The following is a 16,657-nucleotide window of genomic DNA, read 5'->3' as shown; positions in this document are numbered from 1 at the left end:
ACAGATGCCCGAGCCACCTCAGCTGACCCCTCTCAATGTGGAGGAGCAGCGGCTCTACTCTGAGCTCCTCCTGAGTGACCGAGCTCCTCACCCTATCTCTAAGGGTGCGCCCAGCCACCCTGCGGAGGAAACTCATTTCGGCCGCCTGTATCAGGGATCTTGTCCTTTCGGTCATGACCCAAAGCTTATGACCATAGGTGAGGGTAGGAATGTAGATCGACTGGTAAATAGAGAGCTTCGCCTTGCGGCTCAGCTCTTTCTTCACCACAACAGATCGGTATATCGACCGCATCACTGCAGAAGATACACAGATCCGCCTGTCGATCTCCCGCTCCATCCTTCCCTCACTCGTGAACAGGACCCCAAGATACTTAAACTCCTCCACTTGAGGCAGGAACTCTCCACCAACCTGAAGAGGGCAAGCCACCCTTTTCCGGCTGAGAACCATGGCCTCGGACTTGGAGGTGCTGATTCTCATCCCCGCCGCTTCACACTCGGCTGCAAACCATCCCAGTGCATGCTGAAGGTCCTGATTTGAAGAAGCCAACAGGACAACATCATCTGCAAAAAGCAGAGACGAAATCCTGTGGTCCCCAACCTGACTCCCTCCGGCCCCCGACTGCGCCTAGAAATCCTGTCCATATAAATAATGAACAGTACCGGTGACAAAGGGCAGCCCTGCCGGAGTCCAACATGCACCGGGAACAAGTCTGACTTACTGTCGGCAATGCGAACCAAACTCCTGCTCCGGTCATATAGGGACCGGACAGCCCTTAACAGAGGGCCCTGAACCCCATACTCCCAGAGCACCCCCCACAGGTCATCACGAGGGACACAGTCAAATGCCTTCTCCAGATCCACAAAACACATGTGGACTGGTTGGGCAAACTCCCATGAACCCTCCAGCAACCTGGTGAGGGTATAGAGATGGTCCAGTGTTCCATGACCAGGACGAAAACCGCGTTGTTCCTCCTGAATCCAAGGTTCGACAATCGGCCGAATTCTACTCTCCAGTACCCTGGCATAGACTTTTCCGGGGAGGCTGAGGAGTGTGATCCCCCTATAGTTGGAACACACCCTCCGGTCCCCCTTCTTAAACAGAGGGACCACCACCCCAGTCTGCCAGTCCAGAGGCACTGTCCCCAACCGCCACGCGATGTTGCAGAGGCGTGTCAGCCAAGACAGCCCCACAACATCCAGAGACTTGAGGTACTCAGGGCGGATCTCATCCACCCCCGGTGCCTTGCCACTGAGGAGCTTCTCAACTACCTCAGTGACCTCAGCTTGGGGGATCGACGAGTCCACAACCGAGCCTTCCGCCTCTGCTTCCTCAATGGAAGACATGTTGGTGGGGTTGAGGAGATCCTCGAAGTACTCCTTCCACCGTCCGAGGATGTCACCAGTCGAAGTCAGCAGATTCCCAATCCCACTGTAAACAGTGAGAGCAGGGCACTGCTTCCCCCTCCTGAGACGCCGGACGGTTTGCCAGAATTTCTTCGAGGCCAACCGATAGTCCTTCTCCATGGCCGCCACGACAGGCACCGGAGACCTTACGGTGGTGGAGGTGGAGAACATGGTCCACTCGAACTCAATGTCTCCAACCTCCCTCGGGATCTGGTTGAAGCTCTGCCGGAGGTGAGAGTTGAAGATCTCTCTGACAGGAGACTCTGCCAAACGTTCCCAGCGGACCCTCACAGTACGTTTGGGTCTGCCAAGTCTGTCCAACTTCCTCCCCCGCCATCGGACCCAACTTACCACCAGGTGGTGATCAGTTGACAGCTCCGCCCCTCTCTTTACCTGAGTGTCCAAGACATACGGCCGGAGGTCAGATGAAACAACCACAAAGTCGATCATTGACTTCCGACCTAGGGTGTCCTGGTGCCATGTGTACTGATGGACACCCTTATGCTTGAACATGGTGTTCGTTATGGACAAACTGTGACTAGCACAGTAGTCCAATAACAGAACACCCCTCGGGTTCAGTTCGGGGGGGCCGTTCCTCCCAATCACGCCCCTCCAGGTGTCACTGTCACTGCCCACATGAGCGTTGAAGTCCCCCAGTAGAACGACGGAGTCCCTAGTCGGGGCACTTTCTAGCACCCCTCCCAGAGACGCCAAGAAGGTCGGGTACTCTACACTGCCATTTGGCCCATAAGCACAAATAACAGTGAGAGACCTCTCCCCGACCCGAAGGCGCAGGGAAACGACCCTCTCGTTCACCGGGGTAAACTCCAACACATGGCTGCTGAGCTGGAGGGCTATGAGAAGCCCACACCAGCCTGCCGCCTCTCACCGCGGGCAACTCCAGAGTAGTAGAGAGTCCAGCCTCTCTCGAGGAGTTGGGTTCCAGAGCCCAAGCTGTGCGTGGAGGCGAGCCCAACTATCTCTAGTCGGTATCTCTCAACCTCCCGCACCAGCTCAGGCTCCTTCCCCCCCAGCGAGGTGACATTCCATGTCCCTAGTGTCAGATTCCGTGTCCAGAGATTGGGTCGTCGAGGCTCCCGCCTTCGACTGCCACCCAATCCACATTGCACCAGCCATTTACGGTTTCTCCTGCAGGTGGTGGGCCCACAGGAGATCGGCCCCACGTCGCTCCTTCGGGCTGAGCCCGGCTGGGCCCTGTGGGGTAAGATCTGGCCACCCGACGCTCGCATGCGAGCCCCAACCCCGGGCCTGGCTCCAGGGTGGGGCCCCAGTTGCGCCCTACCGGGCCACGTCACGGACCTTGTTTTAATTTTCTTCATAAGGGTTTTTGAACCGCTCTTTGTCTGGCCTGTCACCTAGGTCCTGTTTGCCTTGGGAGACCCTACCAGTGGCAGAAAGCCCCAGACAACATCGCTCCTAGGATCATTCAGGCACGCAAACCCCTCCACCACAATAAGGTGGCGGTTCAACGAGGGCCGTTGGCCAACCTGTTTGATGTTATTCGTGCACAAAAGTGGTTTTATTTTATTTTAAGACACTCTAGATTGTTGTATTGGTTATGCTTAATGTTTGTCATGTTGCAGCATTTTCGATCATGTGAAAAGTGTGTGCAGCATTAAACAATTGGTGCCATGTTCTATGTTTTTAAATATCTAGATGTAGAATATCAGGATATGAAAGTTCTGATCTATTATCTTATAATCATCACTCAGCTCAGTCCTAGGTGTCTTCCATACATAGCAAAAACTGGAGAATTGGTCTTTCCTTTCCAATACAATTTGAAGTATATATGTAGTTTGATAAATATATGAATAGAATATACTTTTGCAAGATATTTTATACTTTTTTTTTAACCATACAACCATGCTCAGCTTCAAAACAACATTGAACACCGTGCAGACTATTTTTTCCTACTAACTGTACTTATACTTTCTTACTATTTCTTACATTCTAACTCTAATAGTCATGCTGTTCTCTTCCATGTAGTCATGACACAATTTTATTTTAGCTGTTGTATTATTGTATATTAGAGTTGAAATGCTCAGATATGGATGAACGATGTAGGAATTACAGCACTGAATAACAACAAAATAATATCTAAATATTTAAGGGAAATGTTAATTGTTTAAATCTTCTGATGTTTTCCCATATACTAACAGTGTTTCTCTGTATTTTGCCAGAATGGTTTAAGTGGATATTTTTGTTTTTCATGCATGTTTGTGTAAACTCTAGAGACTGTTGTATCCAGAAAATCACAGATTATACATTTCTGATGTACTCAACCCAGCCTATCTGGCACAATTATGCCATGGTCTGGAATCACTTTTTTTTGGTGCTCAATCTGTTTTATGTTGTTTGACTGTTGATTGAGACTCATGTATCTGTTTTGTTCTGCTGTCAATTGAATAACTACTGTATTCCTAATTAAATTGGATAGGTGTGTGCAGTTTTCAGTATAGCATATAGTTTCCTAAATTAGACTGCACTTTACTTGGTATATAACCATTTTCTTTAAAACTTTGCTTGATTAAATTTGACACAACTCTGTCCTACAGATTGACAGGATTACAAGCTTTCGAAAGCAAGGCATAAAGAGGGAGAAGCCCTTTATTCAGCACCCAACAGACCCCATCTCCACGCATATTGAACTACCTATACCACAGCCCCTTTTTGATGAACGTTCACTGGACCTTTCTGAAAAAGAGATTGTTGACTTGTTTGAAAAGATGATGGTAAGTTACAGTTTATTATTAATGGTGCTTGCAAAGCATCATTATTGTTATTCTGCATACTTATTATTATTATTATTAATGGTGCTTGCAAAGCATCATTATTGTTATTCTGCATACTTTATTATTATTATTATTATTATTATTATTATTAATGGTGCTTGCAAAGCATCATTACTGTTATTCTGCATACTTATTATTATTATTATTATTATTATTATTATTATTATTATTAATAATAATAATAATGGTGCTTGCAAAGGGTTTTCCCCCCCCTTAGACTTGAATGGGGAATTCTTAAAGCTCTTTTATTCTCTCTGAAGATGTAAACTCTCAACACATGTAACTATCAACTCCACACTATCAATCCAATGATTCCACAAGTATTGGCCCCCAGACTTTTGTCCAAAAATATTGGCACCCCACCGGGTATTCACGTGACGTCATGTGTAGCCCCGCCCCCAAAAAACTGTTCTATGCAGTATAACAATAAGTAGAATTTCATAATGACTGCAGTTTTGACATGAAATGTCAGCTTAGTAGTCACTTTTGTCCAAAAGTATTGGCACCCCACCGGGTATTCTCGTGACGTCACGTGTAGCCCCACCCCCAAAATAAGCGAAATCATAAATTTTGCACAACATGGACATGTCATATATCAAAACACTCAGCCCAATGAGGGGAAGTGTCTCACGCGTGTTTTGGTCACGTCACGTGTCGTAATGTGTAGCCCTGCCCCCAAAATCATACATTTTGAACAACATGGACGTGTCATATATCAAAACACTCAGCCCAATGAGGGGAAGTGCTTCACGTGTGTTTTGGTGACGTCACATGACGTCACGTGTAGCCCCGCCCCCTAAATAAGCTAAGTCATAAATTTTGCACAACATGGACGTGTCATATCAAAACACTCAGCCCAATGAGGGGAATTTCCTCACGTGTGTTTTGGTCACGTCACGTGTAACCCCGCCCCCAAAGTAAGCGACATCAAAAAGTTAGCACAACATGGACATATCATATATCAAAACACTCAGCACGATGAGGGGAGGTTGTACTCCTAAAATTTCACCCTAGCAACCGAGTGCTGTGATTTGCCACGTGCAAGCACCATTCACATTTTCTTCAGGAAATGTACTGTTCTAGTTAATGGTGCTTGCAAAGCATCATTATTGTTATTCTGCATACTTATTATTATTAATGGTGCTTGCAAAGCAACATTCTTGTTATCTTGCATACGGATTATTCTTCTTCCAGACAAAACTTCGGCGCGTAACTTGGCCCGCAGCTTGACCCATGAATGAGGTGTCAAATCGACCGGCTCATTGAGGAGAGGTGTGCTATGACTTTTATAAGCAATCCAACCAACGATGTTTGCACAGAGGAAGAAAAAGCGGCCAAAAAAGTCCCATAGATTGAATGGGAAATTCCTAAAATTTCACCCTAGCAACCGAGTGCCGAGATTTGCCACGTGCAAGCACCATTCACATTTTCTTCAGGAAATGTCCGGCTCATTGAGGAGAGGTGTGCTATGTATTTTATAAGTGATCCGACCAACGATGTTCGCACAGCGGACGAAAAAGCGACCAAAAAAGTCCCAAAGAAATGAATGGGAAATTCCTAAAATTCATGCTAAATCAAAAAAATTTAGCACAACATGGACATGTCATATATCAAAACACTCAGCAAGATGAGGGGTACTGACGTCACGTGTAGCCCCGCCCCCAAAATTAGCGAAATCAAAAATTTAGCACAACATGGACATGTGACATATCAAAACACTCAGCACGATGAGGGGAACTTGCCACGTGCAAACACATTCACATTTTCTTTAGGAAATGAATCGTTCTAGTTAATAATGTGCTTGCAAAGCACATTCTTATTCTCTTGCATACTTCTTCTTCTTCTTCTTCTTCTTCTTCTTCTTCTGGACACTTTTTTGGCGCGTAACTTGTCCCGCAGCTTTTGTCCTAGACCCATAAATGAGGTGTCAAATCGACCGGCTCATTGAGGAGAGGTGTGCTATAGGTTTTATACGCGAACAGAATTCCAGAATTCCCAGTATGGAAGCTCAAAGGGGTGTTTTTTCCCCATAGACTTGAATGGGGGAATTCTTAAAATCTCTCTGTAGATGTGCTAGCATCCAAAAGAGGGCAGCAGACACCAGTGAATCTGTGTAAAGGTCTTTTAAGCTTGTTGCTATATTTCACAGTGAGCTTCAGTTTCATTTCATTATTTATATATATATATATATATATATATATATATATATATATATATTGTGGGATCGCCCCCTATTTTCATGATTTTTGTTTGATTCGTTAGGCCCTGGACTACAAATCTGACGGCTCAGTGTAGTTTTTTAAGCCTCCTAGGACAAGTGAGAGCCGAAAACAAAGGACGGAAGTGAACTGTTGTGTGTTTCGGTCAGAAACACATTTTGGATTAAAGCTTGTTCCTATATTTCACAGTTGTTAGAATTGGTGAGCTTCCAGTTTCATTTCATAGTTAATGTGCTTGCAAAGCACATTATTATTATTTTCAGATGAAAGTTTGTGACCCCACATAAATTGACACCTTGAAAATGAATTGCATGACCTGTTCCACTGATTCATATAACAAGGTACGGAAGCTCAAAGGGTTTTTTTTTCCCCATAGACTTGAATGGGCAATTCTTAAAACTCTTTTATTCTCTATGTAGATGTAAAGCACACTCTCAAGGTGTCAAATCGACTGGCTCATTGAGGAGAGGTGTGCTATGACTTTTATAAGCGGTCGGAATTCCGGACGTCACGTGACAAAACACTTAGTAGTCACTTTTGCCCAAAAGTATTGGCACCCCACCGGGTATTCATGTGACGTCACATGTAGCCCCGCCCGCAAAATACTGTTCTATGTAATATAATCAGTAGAATTACATAATTTCTGCAGTTTTGACATGAAATGTCAAAACACTTAGTAGTCACTTTTGTCCAGAGGTTTTGGCACCCCACCGGGTATTCACGTGTAGTCCCACCCTCAAAATAAGCGAAATCATAAATTTTGCACAACATGAATGTGTCATATATCAAAATACACAGCCCGATGAGGGGAAGTGCCTCACGTGTGTTTTGGTGGTGTCACGTGATGTCACGTGTAGCCCCACCCCCCAAATAAGCTAAATCATAAATTTTGCACAGCATGGACGTGTCATATATCAAAACACTCAGTACGATTAGGGGAACTGCCTCACGCGTGTTTTGGTCACGTCACGTAGCGTCACGTGTAGCCCCGCCCCCAAAGTAAGCTAAATCAAAAAGTTAGCACAACATAGACATGTAATATATCAAAACACTCAGCCCGAAGAGGGGAACTTGCCATGTGCAAGCACCATTCACATTTTCTTCAGGAAATGTACCATTCTAGTTATTACTACTGTTACTATTTATTGAAACAAAATAATAGAAAAGTCAATAATATGCACTCCATGTACACAGGGTTTTTCTTGGGTCAAAATTGGTCTTCGGTGGTGGCTGACCGACATGGTCATCCACACACAGCAAAGAGTACCCTAGTATCCACATGATCCGCAAGCCCAATATTGATAATAAATGTTAAATTTAAAATAAATATACTGTACAAAGAAAAAAATCATAGTCATGCTAGATAGTAAAAGAAAGCGATAACTTATTTTATATTATCGATACCAAAGTATATTTGAAATGGCAAAGGTATCACAATTAACTATTTACAAATATCACAGCCTGCAGATGAACATTTAACTCGTCTCTTTTTATTAACACTGTTTTTTTACATGATCTCTGTAGTCAATTTCATCCTCATGGGGCCCATCTACAGCCACCTTGCAGCATACGTCTAAATGTTGGTCCTTTTTCATTTTAGTATAATCATATCAACTAAAAGTAGCATTAAAAATGTAGTGTTAAAACATGTGATAGTGTAATTTTTTTACCATTATAAAATTTAATCTAGTTAGCAGCTAGCTAGCAACAGTTTGCTTTGAGCTTTCATCTAGTTTAATCTCACTCCAGTCTTTAAACTTTAAACTAAATGATTTTATATGTAATTTACTACACATTGTCAGAGGCCTATACATACTGTGGATTATTAAGGCTAAATGGGGTAAGCACATTTCAGATGTGTATGTTCTTCTAAGAAGTAATTATTTGTTATACACACGATTCAGACACTGACGGGCATTCATTATAATGAATCGGCTCAAAGGAGTCATTAGGTTGCGAATCGGATTTTAGCGGACATGTTGTGTGGGAATCCTGGCTGTTCAGGACATTGTGAATTCAAGAATTCATAACTGTATGTATGTATATATATATATATGTATGTGTGTGTATATATATATATGTATGTATGTATGTATGTGTATATATATATACACATACATACAGTTATGAATTCTTGAATTCACATTTTTGCATTTATTCAGAGCTATGTCAGCTGCATGTGTGGAATGCTTGTCACAAGTTGTAAGAGAAGATAAGGCAACTTTTTTTTTTGACTGCAATGCACACCCAGCGGTAATTCAGCAAAAATATTCTCTGAATGCACCACGTGAAACATGGATTCGGTCTTCTGACCTTTAAGATTACTTGATTTTGATGTGAGGGAGAGAGCAAAGACAGAACTGAAGATGGAGTGCCCGCGCAGGGGTGGGAGGGTGCTGTGCTCATTCTCTCTGTCACTCCGTCAGTAGCCTGCTTCACTCACAAAACCCAATTACAGATCAAATAAGACTTTGGCGGGACAAAAGATCGTTTTGGCGGCCGCCAAAAAAATTTCAATGTAGGAAAAACCCTGGTACAGTGTGTTCATTCCTCAGAAGTAATTAAAACTAGCAGTTCTTTTTCACCTTGAGTTTTGTTATTAGGGCCCGAGCACCGACTGGTGCGAAGCCCTTTTATTTTTGCTCGGGTTTATTTTTAGGGCCCGAGCACCAACTGGTGCGAAGCCCTATTGTTTTTGCTCGTGTTTATTATTATTAGGGCCCGAGCACCGATGATGTGAAGCCCTATTGTTTTTGCTCGGGTTTATTATTATTTTTTTTGGCCAATTGGGGTCCCTTAACATGCTCAAAAACTCTTGAAATTTGGGACACACGTCAGAGTCGTGCAACGCTAGGCTCGGGCAAAAGGCTGGAATACGGGCCTGGCAGGGGGCTCTGTAGTGCCCCCTGTAATGCAAAAACAAACATTGGTGCACAGATCGGGCAATTATGTACGCACATGTATGAGAGTTGGTACGCATATAGATCTCATCGACCCGAACAATTTTCGCGCTCTAAACTACGGGAAGTCGGCCATTTTGGATTGTTTTATAAGTGCATGCGGTGAACTTTTAAATACTCCTCCTAGGGAATTCATGCGATTGACATCAAACGTGGTCAACATGATGCCGAGACGTTGCATTGCTAAATTCCGAAGGGATTTTTGATATCTCGAACGGTGCTGCCATGGCGAGGTGACTAAGTTATGGTGAATTCGGAGAAACAGGAAATGTCTAACATCTAAAGCAAAAAATGTCTTATTGGGAAGACACGTGGTGGGTATGTTCGGCCAAGGATTTCGATCGCATCGATGTGCCTATTGTGAATCTCGGACATGGTGTGAGGCACCAGGAAGTGTGTCAGTCACAACAGTTGCATGTGTTGAACTTTTAAATACTCCTCCTAGTATATTCATGCGATTGACCCATTTGATGCACTTGCCCACCATGCATTGTTTTCTGGGAGGCACCGTATAGCAATAAAAAAACGTGCGAGGGCCCGCCATCATTGCTTGCAGCTACATTTTAATCTGTTATTTTAACCTAAGTTGTCTCACTCCCTCTCCCCAATTGCTCTTTCTCTGTGACTTTTTTAATATAATCTGCCTTTATCACTGTTTCAATCGACTAAATCTGGGTGCACTGCAAACTGACCTTACTGCTTACCTCTCATTTGTTGGCCATCAAATGTGTGATCTAAATGTTAAGCTATGTTAATTGTCATTCATTTGTTTGCTACCAAATTATCACCCCTACATTTAGGTATCTATATATGTTTCACTAGGCCATTAGAGGTGTTAAACTATGATGTTAAGGCCATCCTTAAAAATATTTTGGTTTGCAGTAACAGTAAAAAAAAAAAAAAAAAAAAGGGTCCATAGGTAGGTCTATTTTTTTTTTTCAAGTTTCAATGTAAAAAAAAAAAAAAAGTACAATTTTGGTGATTTACGTAGGTATGACTTTAAACAAATTAGCATATCGTGACGTCACTGACTGGGTCTTCAACCCTTGCCTTCGCGCGCATCATTGCAAACCTTATTTTGATGCTGAGCACAGTTTTTCCAGAACTTTGTGCGAAGTTAAAGCAGTGTCGAGCTGTTTTAATGAATTTTTTAGCTGTATTATGGTGCCCGAACCCTTTAATATTATTTTATTGCTTTTGTATTAGTTGTTTGAAGAGTAAAAAAAAAGGTCGGTCTTAACGCAAATTTACAACCGGACTTAAAGCAAAAAAACTAAAAAATTGAGTCGGTCCTAAATTGACAGGGTTGGTCGGGTTACGGCAAACGAATATTTTTAAGGTTGGCCTAAATAGTGATTTATTCAGGTAGGGGGTTTGAAAAAACAGCTGGTTGTTTTGAAACTCAAATGTGAAATGCTGACAGTCTTAAATTGAAGAAGATTGTTTGTTTTTTGTCTCGCTCATGAAATTGGATCCTGTAGTTCCAACACGGCCTATGGAGTTTGTGTGTGTTTGGCATGTTGAGCACATGCTCATTATGTGGTGTCCCACCATGTGTGCTTCAGTGTAGCATTGGACTTCACTATTGGGGATTATGTGTGAAGTATAACTTGCAGTGTAAGTGATGGCATAGTAACAATATAGGATCCCATATTTTTTATTTTTGCTCCATATGACACCCAAGTAAGCATGCTCATGTTGTATTTTGAATGAATACAATGTAATTTTTGAATGAATATAATGTAACTGTTGATTAATTCACAACCACCTCAAGAGACAAATTCTTAAAGATATGCCTGCAGTCACACAAGACTATCTGAAGATTGTCTCCACAGATTGTAAGTCATTCAAATGCCAAACCCTTCATTCTGTTTTGGGGAAAACATGGAATGTTCGGACCCCTTGCATCATTAAGCAAAATTACATGATTATATTGCTTTAAATTGTAGGTCAGATTTTAAGGCAGTATCCACATTGCAAAATGTGTTTTTTCACAACTTCTCATTGGTGGGAACTATCATGCTTGAATTTTTAAATGCAGTCTGAGTTTGAAACTTCCTATCAGCTTTCTTGCCTGATGACTATGCCAATAAGATTGCACTTGTGTGCAGGCGGATAATGAATCTATCTGACTAATACTAAGTTGCAGGTTTAAGTATCAGCATTCTCCTAGATCTTGTCTTTAGAATGCCCTCTAGAAGGTGGGCAAATCCATGCCTACAAAAACCATGTGGACAGTTCAAAATAAAAGGAAGTAGCCCTGTGGTACACCAGTGTTGAGTGTGATGGTGTTGGAGCAGATAGAGCCCGATCGAACCTGCTGGGGTCTGTTGGTCAGGAAGTCCATGATCCAGTTGCACGTTGCGGTGTTAACGCCCAGATCTACTAATTTGGCTATTAACTTGGATGGAATGATGGTGTTACATGCTGAGCTGAAGTCAACAAACAGCATACGTGCATACGTGTTCTTGTTGTCCAAGTGTGTGAGCACAGAGTGCAGTGCCATGGAAATGCTGTAGGCAAACTGGTGAGAGTCCAATGGGGATGGCAGAGAGTCCTTCAGGTGTGCCAGGACCAGCTGCTCAAAGCACTTCATGACAATGGTTGTCAGTGCTACAGGGCGGTAGTCGTTCGAGCACATTCGGCTGGAGTGTTTTGGCACTGGCACAATTGAGGTGCATTTTGAAGCAAGTAGGAACAGCTGCTTGGGCAAGAGACAGGTTGAAGATGTCCGTGAAGACCCCAGCAAGATGCACGGCACGTGCCCTGAGTACACGTCCAGGGATGTTGTCTGATCCAGTGGCTTTGTGTACACTGATCCGGCTCAGTGCATTGCAGACATCTCTGGAGGAGAGTGTGATTGGAGGGGGGTCAGCCGAGGGTCTGAGCTTGGTGGCAGTTTCTTTGTTGTCTTTCTTAAAGCGAGCATTAAAGTCATTAAGCTTGTTCAAGAAGACGACATCAGTGGCAGCGGGGGTGCAGTGGGGGGATTTGTAATCACTGATGACCTGGATGCCTTGCCACATGCGTCAAGGGTCAGAGTTGGAAAAGTGCTCCTCTATCTTCCACTTGTAGCAGTGCTTGGCCTCTTTGATGCCCCTTTTCAGGTTAGCTCTGGATGTGCTGTATGCCTGTGTGTCACCTGATCTGAAGGCAGTATTACGTTGCGTGCCTTCAACAGGAGGCACACCTCCTTGTTCATCCATGGCTTCTGATTTGGGTATGTGATGATCTGTTTCTGAGTAGTAACACTGTCTATGGTGGTATTGATGTAATCCAGTACAGAGGAGGTGTAATAGTCAATGTCCATGTGAGTGTCACTGGTGGCCTGAGATGCAGATGTTCCTGGAGTGTGACATCTGCTTCTGCAGGCCAGACCTTGATGGTTCTTACTGATGGCTTCACTCGATTGATGAGGGGTGCGTATTTGGGGGTGAGGAACAAAGAGTGGTGAACTGACTGTCCCAGGTGGGGGAGGAGGGTCACAACATAAGCCCCAGCCATGTTTGTGTATACATGGTCTAAGGTTTTGTTCCCTCTGGTGTGACAGGAAACATGCTGGTGAAATTTGGGGAGCACTGCTTTTAAGTTTGAGTGATTAAAATCACCCCCAACAATAAACAAGGTAGATAAAATGGTCTACATTTAACCATGAGAAATTCGAGGTTAGCTGACCAATGTCTCTCAACAATAACCGAGTTCGTGCACCAAGCTTTGTTGATATAAATGCACAATCCACCGCCTCTGGTATTACCAGAGCCATCTAATGTCCTATCCGCGAGGAGTGTGTGTCGTCCCGCTAGCTCAATAGCGTTGTCTGGAATGCTGCTGTGCAGCCATGTTTCCGTGAAAATGTATGTATCTGGTACAGTGGTACAGTCTGAACAACCTGGAGCAGAACATGCTCACAACTGTGATGATGACAGTGGACTTCAATATTCTCCTATAGAATATCCAACAGCCCAATGTCATATGTAAAGACCTTCATGTTTCATGTCTCAAAATATGAAGTGAGAGTACAGCATAAACTTCATTCTTAAAGAGGCCCAGTAGAGGATGTATTTTCCTCAACAGTGGAGAAAGTATGGTCTGCCACAGGAGCTGTTAGTACAGTCATAAAATTTATCCTGTGCACATCCATCATCATCTGGTCTGGTGTAGCTACAATACAGGACAGGAACAGAATGCAGAAAACAGTAGACACAGCAGAAAAATTCATTGGTGTTCCCCTGGTGTACTCTGCATGACAAGAACCAGGGAACCATCTGTAAAAATCACTACACACCCATCACACCATAGACACAACCTTTTTCAACTGCTCCGATTTGGGAGTTGCTACAGAACAGTTTCTCATAGTGTCATTATTTTGTACTTTTAAGGGTCACCAACAGCAAGTACCAAATTCCGTGTGTGTTAAAACATACTTAGTCAATAAACCCGATTCTGATTCTTATAACAGAACATTTAACTAACAAAGAGATGCAACATGGAAAGAAGAGAATAGAGAATAAATGACACCTTCAAGTTGTTCGGTTAGCTAATTCACAGTTTAAATACATTCATTTCTAAACGATAGTATGGAACTATTTTTATGCCTTACAATTGAAGGTCTACAATCCTGTGCAAGACATAGATTTCAGTAGGAAAAGTTATGTTAATATAATATATTAATCTCTCATACAAGTTTTTAAATGAAGATAAAATTCATTAAATTCCAAAAGCCTGGTTGTGTTTAATGTGTACACTATACCCAGTAGTCAGGAATGGCAGTCATTCATTATCTTGGCTTGACTCAGAAAACTGCTCAGAATTACATAAAGGCAATTCTGGATGATGTCTCATAAACCTCTTTAACTACCAATCATCCATATTTGCTCCTTTTGGGCAGTTCATGTATCACCCACACTGACTTATCTTGTATCTTTCTATAACCGGTCATTTTGTTTGAATCCAGGAAAGAAGTCCCTGTGGCAAACAAATCAGACAGTGCCCCAACACTGATGTATTCTTTTAGTTTCTGGGTCAGAGTTTTCCTGTCTACTCCAAACTTCCTGTATGGCATGTTTTTGGTGGCACTCCCTATGTAAAGATGACATGTCTTTTTTATCTTTGGGCATGAACTATAGTTCCTCCTCGCTTTTGTCATTTTAAGGCTGTAAAAATAATTAATTATCCTAATTAATTATATTATTTAAACATTAACTTAAAGTGACAGCCATCAGTGCTCATTAATATGAACAAATAATATTGACAGTAGATTTTAACTTTTTGGTTGATGCGACACAGACGCCATGTGGTTTTCATAGAGCTTTAACCTTTAAGCTCAGCTTACAATAATATAACATTTTTGAAATGTACATCAGACTGAAACTACTGACCATAAATAAACTGTAAATTTATACTATTATGGATTTTAAAACACAAATCAGAAAGACTTGTAAAACATACAAGTATAGTATAGTATAACATGCAGTTTTATACAGCTGGTACACTAACTCTGTTCTGTACCACCTACACAAGTATATAAAACCTACATACATTTGATATAGATCTGATCTCAGACATTTCCAAAATGTTCTGGTTGGATGCATTAGGGATGGACAGGAAGAGAAGTGAATTGTATATTTTCTCCCATGTTTCTGGGTTATGTTTGATTACCTTTTGTTTTATGTTTATAAAAGCTGCTTTGAGACATTGTCAATTTTAAAAAGCGCTATACAAATAAAATTGAATTGAATACTAGATAGTATATTTTAATTTTGCTATTTTCCTATCCATATGCTTATTATAACCTTGTATGTATGTATTTTTATGTGTATATTCATATAAAGGAGGATATGAACCTGAATGAAGACCGTAAAGCCCCTCTTCGTGAAAAGGACCTGAGCACAAAACGAGAGATGGTTGTCCAGTACATTTCTGCTACAGCTAAATCTGTAAGTGTTGCATTTTTCGCTCATAGTTTTCGAATGCTAGACAGAGATGTATCATGGCTATGCAGCAATTCTGCAGTTTACCCTCTTCTAGCTACATTATTTACTGTCTCCCCACACCTTTTGGACCTATATCTCTTGTTTACATTTCTGCTTAGACAAATTCAAAATAGGCAGGATAAATATCTGACAGCTGTCTCATTAATTAAAACACCCAAAACTAAAGTGATTTTGCTTGGTTACTCTATTTTAACAGTTTTGCTGATTTACATCAGAATAAGAATCAGCTTTATTTGCCAAGTGTGCATACACACAAGGACTTTGCTGTGGTTACAGGAGCTCTACTAATCATAAACTCAAGAAATAGACTATAAGGGAAAAAATATATAAAAATATAAATGATATACAAAGGTGTAGTTATATTCTTTACAGATGTACCTGGTAAGTACTGTACATTACAATTGTATATATTGTACATTTTCATAACCATAGAAAAAATAAATATGCATTTACACAGATTCTAGTAAGAGATATTGTTGAGTATTGTAACTGATGGGATAGGTAATAGTGGATGTGCTAGTTGTTCAAAATGGATATGACCTGTGAAAAGAAACAAGAAACTAAAGTTGTTGTCCAGATGTTTTAGTGCGTAGTGATCTGTAGCATCTGCTTGATGATGTCCATGGTGGGAGGTCTTTTAATGATGTTATTTGCTCAATTTTTCACCCCACACAGTACAAGTCCTGTACTGTGTCAGCTACATATGGTTGAATAAAAGCTTCTTGTCTTGAATTGAGATTGGGCAGGGCACCCAAATTCTCTCGGGTGTTTTAACAGTCTGTTGTGGCCTACTTATGTCTGATTTGCTGGCTGAACCAAATCGGACTGTAATTAATGTAAACAGGATTGAATCACACAGCTGTGTAGAACTGTATCATCAGCTCCTGTGGTAGATCGAACTTCCTCAAGGAAGTATAACCTTTGCTGGACTTGACAATGCAGTCTATGCAGGTCTCCCACTTCAGGTCCTGTGAGGTTGTAGTGCCTAAATTGCCAGCACCAGTCTCTCAAACTTCATGACCACAGACTTCAAGGCAAAAGGTCTGTAGTCATTTAGCCTTGTGATCTTGGGTTTCTTAGGCACAGGGATGATGGTAGTGAATTTGAGGCATTAAAGATCTGCATGAAGATGGGTGACAGCTGTTTTTAAAACATTTGTGAGAGAAACCATATTTCCAATTAAATTTTATTTGTATAGAGCTTTTAAGAATTCACAATGTATTAGCAGCTTTTCAGAAGTATAGAAACAGAAGAGTAAAAAAAAAAAG

General features: G+C 41.9%; 1 protein-coding gene across 6 annotated transcripts in view; it reads left to right on the top strand.

The window, feature by feature from the left end:
- diaph2 (diaphanous-related formin 2) overlaps positions 1–16,657 on the top strand; it is a 185,830-nt gene that overhangs the window by 13,427 nt on the left and 155,746 nt on the right. For all 6 annotated transcript variants that reach the window (XM_027135703.2, XM_027135707.2, XM_027135706.2 and 3 more), the window contains 2 exons: positions 3,981–4,157; positions 15,228–15,332. In XM_027135703.2, coding sequence (XP_026991504.1) covers positions 3,981–4,157; positions 15,228–15,332 — 282 coding nt within the window. The remainder of the gene's footprint in view (positions 1–3,980; positions 4,158–15,227; positions 15,333–16,657) is intronic.

Source organism: Tachysurus fulvidraco, chromosome 17 (genome assembly GCF_022655615.1).
Source record: "Tachysurus fulvidraco isolate hzauxx_2018 chromosome 17, HZAU_PFXX_2.0, whole genome shotgun sequence".
In the NCBI taxonomy this organism is placed as follows: Eukaryota; Metazoa; Chordata; class Actinopteri; order Siluriformes; family Bagridae; genus Tachysurus; species Tachysurus fulvidraco.
This window is presented reverse-complemented; position numbering and strand designations above follow the sequence as displayed.